This window comes from Polistes dominula, unplaced genomic scaffold (assembly GCF_049000335.1).
Source record: "Polistes dominula isolate Pdom_NZ unplaced genomic scaffold, Pdom_raw_medaka contig_333, whole genome shotgun sequence".
In the NCBI taxonomy this organism is placed as follows: Eukaryota; Metazoa; Arthropoda; class Insecta; order Hymenoptera; family Vespidae; genus Polistes; species Polistes dominula.
Genome location: NW_028300850.1, coordinates 166068 through 172277, shown reverse-complemented (window position 1 = coordinate 172277; position 6210 = coordinate 166068). Strand labels below are relative to the sequence as shown.

Here is a 6210-nt window from a genome sequence, read left to right as displayed (position 1 = left end):
GTCCTATAATTTCTTTTTCCTGTAGATATAAATTCGCTAGTATGGAAAGTAGATAACATAAGTACGTCCCTTTTATCTCGCCATTTAAGGGCCAGCAAATTACTTGATGTCCGAAAATCAACCTCGCCTTTTTCTAATTTTCTGTTCATTACAGGCATTCCTTTTCGCCTTCGCTTTACAGTTCCACAAGCATTCGTTACATTTGTATGTAATAACTTAAAAAGAGCAAGGCTGCTATAATAATTATCAACATACAGTGAATGGCCTTTTCACAAGTACGGTTTCAAAAAATGTTAAAACGATATTTCCTGTTTTGCCAATGTTTTCCATGTTCTCTGTCACGTGTGATTCACTGCCCGTATATACGATAATATCTAGTACATAGCCAGTTTTACAATCACATAATACATACGTTTTTATGCCAAATCGGCTTCTTTTGGCCGGTATATACTGTTTAAAAGATAGCCTACCTTTGTACAGTAATAGACTTTCATCTATACATAAATTTTGAAACGGGTAAAACAAGTCTTTGAACGATTTTTGAAGTCTGCTTGAAACACTACTTATTTTTTGCAAACGATCAGAAGAATTTTGATTATCATCACTAAAATGCAACATTGTCAATAAAACTAAATATCTATCTCTACACATAATTTCGCTAAAAATATCAGATTTTAAAAGTTTATCCTTGGACCAATATTCACGAAGCCGTAACTTTTTATTTCGCGACATTAGTAAGGTACAAGCGAGAAAACAGTAGAGTTCGTCAACAGTTGTTCCAATTTTGACATTACACGTCTTATCACTTACTATACGTGCCCAATACTTATTTGTCTTATCTACAATAAAGCCTACAAGATCAGGTGAAAAGAATGATTCAAAATAATGTAATATTGTAGAGGAAAATTTTAAGTTTTCTGTCTGAAGTCCGGAATTGGAAAGATCAAAGTTATGAAATGTTAATTCAGCATTCTCCGTAGTCCATTGAATATTATGAGAAGAAGTTGGTGGCAAAGCATCTTCAATATTATCATCTTCAGATTCTGAGGTGCTAAGTACTTTTGTCCGACGAATTGGCTTCTTTCTAGTATAAATATTATTGACTGCAGTATCGCTATCGGACTCCGAAGATTTGTCGTACATCTCATTACTCTCATTTTCGATGGAGTAACAGTTTCCTTTCCTTCTTTTGCAATTCCTATTCATTATCTTTGAAGGGTACGAAATAAACGAAAAATATAATAAAATGAAATGATGTGATAATGCAGAAAAATTCACACATACCGTGAAAATATTCCGAACTTCTGAGCGAGCCGAGACAAGCGTACTGTTAAAATACTTTTCTTATACTGTTGCTCATTTCGTCAGTTTTATTAGGCAGCGTAAAACAAGTGCAAAATACTTGCGATGGATTACCATGGAGATAACATATATATTCTGCTCATGAAGAGTCGCGAGTGACCTAAGTCACCGTTCGTACATAGCGAGCGTCAAATGTTGGGTGACTATAGTCACCGCTCGTACATAACGAGCGTCAAATGTTGGGTGACTATAGTCACCGTTCGTACATAGCGAGCGTCAAATGTTGGGTGACTATAGTCACCGCTCGGGCCGAAAGGGTTAATGAATAAACTTTGCAATTAGCTTTGTGTAGTAGCTCAAATGCCAATCTCAAGATACTTGCCCGCTCTTCACTATTCAATGATCTAACCAAAAAATAACCAATTAGGATTTTCCAATTTTCGTTCATCGAAACTGCCATTAAAACTAATGCATTTTTTGCTGTAATAGGGTTATCATTATCAGAGTAAGCAGAATCTGAATTTTGTACTGTCCCGAAGCTTATGCCTCCATGAAATTCTTTTTTATCATAAATTATTTCTTCTTTTATTGACATTTCATCCAGAACCAAATTAACTATACCGCTCTTCTCTGCACATCGCAATTCAATAGCTTTAAAAGATTCATCTGTAAACCCAGAAGATCGATCCACTACTCTGTACCAAGATTTTATAATTGATACAGATGGTAAATTGTTATTGAACTTTTCTCGAACGTATCTGTAAGCCTTAGGCGAATAAAAATGTAAAGATAATGCAAAAGAACGGACTTGCGGTGTGTATCCTGTTCCATCTTTAACCTTCATATTTGCAATATTTGTTAAATCTTCTGGCATCATACTCTACATAGAAAAAAATATTATGAAGAAAATTATCGATCTAAAAATTTGACATTTTTTTTTCATTTCGCCATCTTTCCATTTAAAATAAAACAAACTTAATTTGTAAATAGTGATAAGCGAAATATTTAATATTAGTTAAAATTTTTATACCGAAATTCGCTGAGAAAAGAAAAATAAAGTAAATATGTACAATTGCTACAAATATTTGATGATAAATACCTTATCATAAAACATCAATAAACTAAATTATTAGGTAAATTCGTGATCCATAACATTTGTGTAAAATATTTACAATTTTATAATTATACAATTTATATTAGTTAGAATATACTATACCATTAGAGCATCACCACTCTCATCAGTTAACATACGGTTTTCCTTAAGATGATTTATTAAATCTTGCAAAGATGAAATTTTTTTCTCGAGGTTCCTCGTTTGCCTCTGTAGCTGCTTTATTTTATCCGATTTTTTTTTATCAGTCTCTTTTATTAAAGAAAGGGTTCTTTTACTCCTTTTAGGCGTCGCAAAATCTGATATTGAAATTTCACTAACATGACGAGGCTCGTAAAATTTACGCTTTCGAAATTGATTTGGGGAATCAATTTCATGTGGAACTTTAAATAAGAATAAAACAGTATTAATTAGAAAAATATTTGAAAAATATTAACAATAAAATATAATATTTATTCTCACCAGTATTTTCGTCTTCCCTGATAGGATTTGATTTTGCATTTTCTATAAATTCATTTAAATCAGATTGGTTACAAGAGGCTCCTGGAATTAAAATATTTAACAATATTAAAAAATTAAATTTTTCCATTAAACTTACCAAAATTAACCCTTTCCTTACGGCGGTCCGCTCCGCTGGAGTGACGCCACTGAACGGGTCACCGCGCCGCGAAGTGTGCACTTTGCTCGTCAGTAGTCTTCGATATTCGGACTAACGTTTTTCAACGCCACTTTATGATTGACTTGTATGTACACTTTTTTAAGAGTTACATAACAACTGTTTCATCGTATTATAGGAAAAACATTAAAATGAGTATATTGTATGAATATTAAGTTATTTACATATTTACAAATTTTGCTATTATATTATTATAAGTAAAAATACAATTTGGGGTGCTTAGACATTAAATTATAACTTTTAGTAATGTAATTGAGAATGATAAATCCTAAAACAAGGGTCGACGCAGAGACCTACATTACAATTTTGGCATTCGTATCTAGACTCGCGTCTTTTATCGTTTGCGCTGCAGACAACGCACCTTCTCTTTCGGTTTTTTCCAGCTGGTACATAGACTGAAGGAAAATGTCGCTCTATTAATCGTAATGGATTATTATTGGCTGTTCGCTGATGATAATTAGTTGTCTTATGATATTTTTCCAGTAGTTCCCGGATCAATTCTAACTGAAACTTGGCCATAGAAATGGCTTCTTGGGTTTTATGTTTATACAGACAATACGCATTCCACACGCATATGTCTAATAAATGGAAAAAGAATTTGCGGTACCATTTTAAGGATTTGCGCGTTGAACTGACAGTACTGATTACCATATCTGCTTTATCGACGGCACCCATAGAATCATTGTAATCTGATACACAGAGAGGTTTTTGAGTAGTTTTTTTTCCGCCATGCCTAGAAACCGTTGTAAATTCTGATCTATGCATGGTAGACAGCATGTATACATCCTTTTTGTCTGCCCACTTTATAACTAGTAAATTTTTGGATGACCGAAAAGATGCCTCTCCTTTTCTTAGTCTATCATGAATCTTCGGCATTCCTTTGCGTCTTTTGCTTACAGTTCCGCATGCATTTGTGTAGTTGTTATATAATAAATTGAACAAGGCTGGACTGGAATACCAGTTGTCTACAAACAGGGTATGGCCTTTTCCTAAGTAGGGCTTCAAAAGTGTTTCTACTATTGCTCCCGACTTCCCAATTTCCTTATTTTCGCTATGGACTTCGGTCGATGATCCGGCATACACAATAATATCTTGCACAAACCCTGTTCGGCAGTCACTAAGTATAAACGATTTAATGCCGAATCTACTTCTCTTCGAAGGAATATATTGTTTAAAAGATAATCGCCCTTTATACAAAAGCAAACTCTCGTCAATACATAATTTTTGATAGGGATAGAATGATTCGCTAAATGCTTTTCGGAGCATATCAATGATGTTCCTTATTTTATATATCCGATCATTGGTGGCTCTAACATCATGGCTGAAATGTAGCATCTCTAACAGTTTCAAATATCGATCTCTAGCCATAATTTCACCGAAGACATCGCTACGCAGAAGTATGTCTTTACTCCAATATTCGACCAAGGATAATTTCTTATTACGTGTCATAAGAAATGAAAGAGCGAAAAAACAGTACAATTCGGATACTGTTGTTCCGTTTACATCCTTCATATTGTTGTTTTCTTTTTTTGTCCAATAATCATTCGTTTCGTTTGCAATGTATTGTACGAACTCTTCTGAGACGAAAAGTTCAAAATAATCAATGATTTTTGCCGATCTGCTGATATTTGGTATAATCCCTGCATGTTTTGCCGGAAACGGATGTATTTTAGGAACGAAAGTTTTTGAAGTCCATGTGTCGCAGTGGTCGTCATTATCTTCGTCATCCTTTTCTATTTCTGAGTGTGAGGTATCACATATAGTCCTTTTTTTTCTGTGTACAATGAAATTATTTTCGTTTTCATTTTCGGAATCGGACTCTGTATCAGTCAATCCATTGAAAAATAGATTTCTCTTTGAATTCCACCGTGACATTCTAACAAGGGCGCAAAAAACATTATATAAAACAAATTTTTAACAAAGCTTCAAACAAAATGTTCAAGTATGATCAAATGTTTATCAAATGTTTCTAACCTGAAAATTAACCTCAAAACTGTAAAATTAGACACTAATCTTTCCAATTTCTCTCGCTTTCTTTCAATTACTTATAACGGTTCAAGAGCGATTTTGTACTATAATCCTGGTTTCATATAGTCGCGTCTTGTATCGTACAAATATTCCAGTATCCAGTAGAAAAAAACAAAAGTTTCTTTCGTATGCAGGATATATTTCTATTAGGATTTAATCCAATATGGGTCGATAGAATCAAGAGATACTCTATCGGTACAGTACATTTCTTTTTACCAGCGTGAGCCGGCACAGGTCGTCGTGCGGCCGCCGCCTATAGGCGGCACCCGTAATGAAAGGGTTAATGCTACTATTATTTGAGGTTTGACATTCAGTATTGTCTACTTCAAAACATTTTTTTGGACCTACTATATATTTGGACCTATAATAAATCTTATTATTTTACTTTTTTGCAAAGTATTGAGTACATTATATTGGTTGACAATATTATTCTCAGAAAAACATGATGACGATTGATTGCTGACTCCGTTCTCATCAAATACTTCCGATAGAGGCTTGTTTGGTGGTAATTTACTAGTTTTATCAAAACTGAGTGGATTTGTTAAATAAAGTGTAGGAACTGCATTACGTTTTATAGAAGATTTAACAACTCCAAAAATTTTTGATTGACAAATATCATCAGCTTTGAAATGTCTGGAACATATGCAAGTTCTTTTTACATCATTATTTTCAGTTAATCCACAAGCATTTAGCCACTTCAAACGTATCTCCAAATTTTTCGACAATCTAAAATTGATCAAATTTAAATATTATTAATAACATAATAAAGGATTTCATCTAAAAAATTAAAAATAATTTGCACTTACTGAAGCAAAGAAATATTGTCAGCTCTCGACGCTTTTCTATCACATAAATAATACAACTTCACCATTTTTCAATAACTGATTGTTGGAAAAAGAATATTATTTAAATAAAAACAAAAGTTTTTAAAAATTTATAATTGTTTTTCTGAATTACAATAATAAATATATATTTGTAAACAGAATCATAACCACAAAATTATTCCGCTCATTCTTCCCCCTCTATTAATATCATGGGGAATTCTCAAGCATGCGCAACGTGAACCAGGTATCTGGGACGAGAGAGAAAATAG

At 33.2% G+C, this 6210-nt stretch overlaps 1 protein-coding gene across 1 annotated transcript; it reads right to left on the bottom strand.

Annotated features, from left to right (window-relative positions):
• Positions 1–2268: 2268 nt before the first annotated feature.
• Positions 2269–5988, bottom strand: LOC107073705 (uncharacterized). Its single transcript, XM_089177552.1, has 4 exons — positions 5924–5988; positions 5686–5843; positions 2876–2956; positions 2269–2796 (listed from the first exon to the last, which is right to left on the bottom strand). The coding sequence occupies exons 1-4, from the start codon at positions 5986–5988 to the stop codon at positions 2513–2515; spliced, it is 588 nt and encodes a 195-aa protein (XP_089033678.1). The 3' UTR covers positions 2269–2512.
• Between the last annotated feature and the right edge of the window lie 222 nt (positions 5989–6210).

Excerpts from the sequence above, each read along its gene's own strand:
- LOC107073705 (XM_089177552.1), bottom strand. The coding sequence starts at position 5,988 with ATGGTGAAGTTGTATTATTTATGTGATAGAAAAGCGTCGAGAGCTGAC. Across the intron at positions 5,844-5,923 it reads GACAATATTTCTTTGCTTCA|ATTGTCGAAAAATTTGGAGA; the intron begins GTAAGTGCAAAT and ends GATCAATTTTAG. Across the intron at positions 2,957-5,685 it reads TGTTAAATCTTCTATAAAAC|GAGCCTCTTGTAACCAATCT; the intron begins GTAATGCAGTTC and ends TTTTAATTCCAG.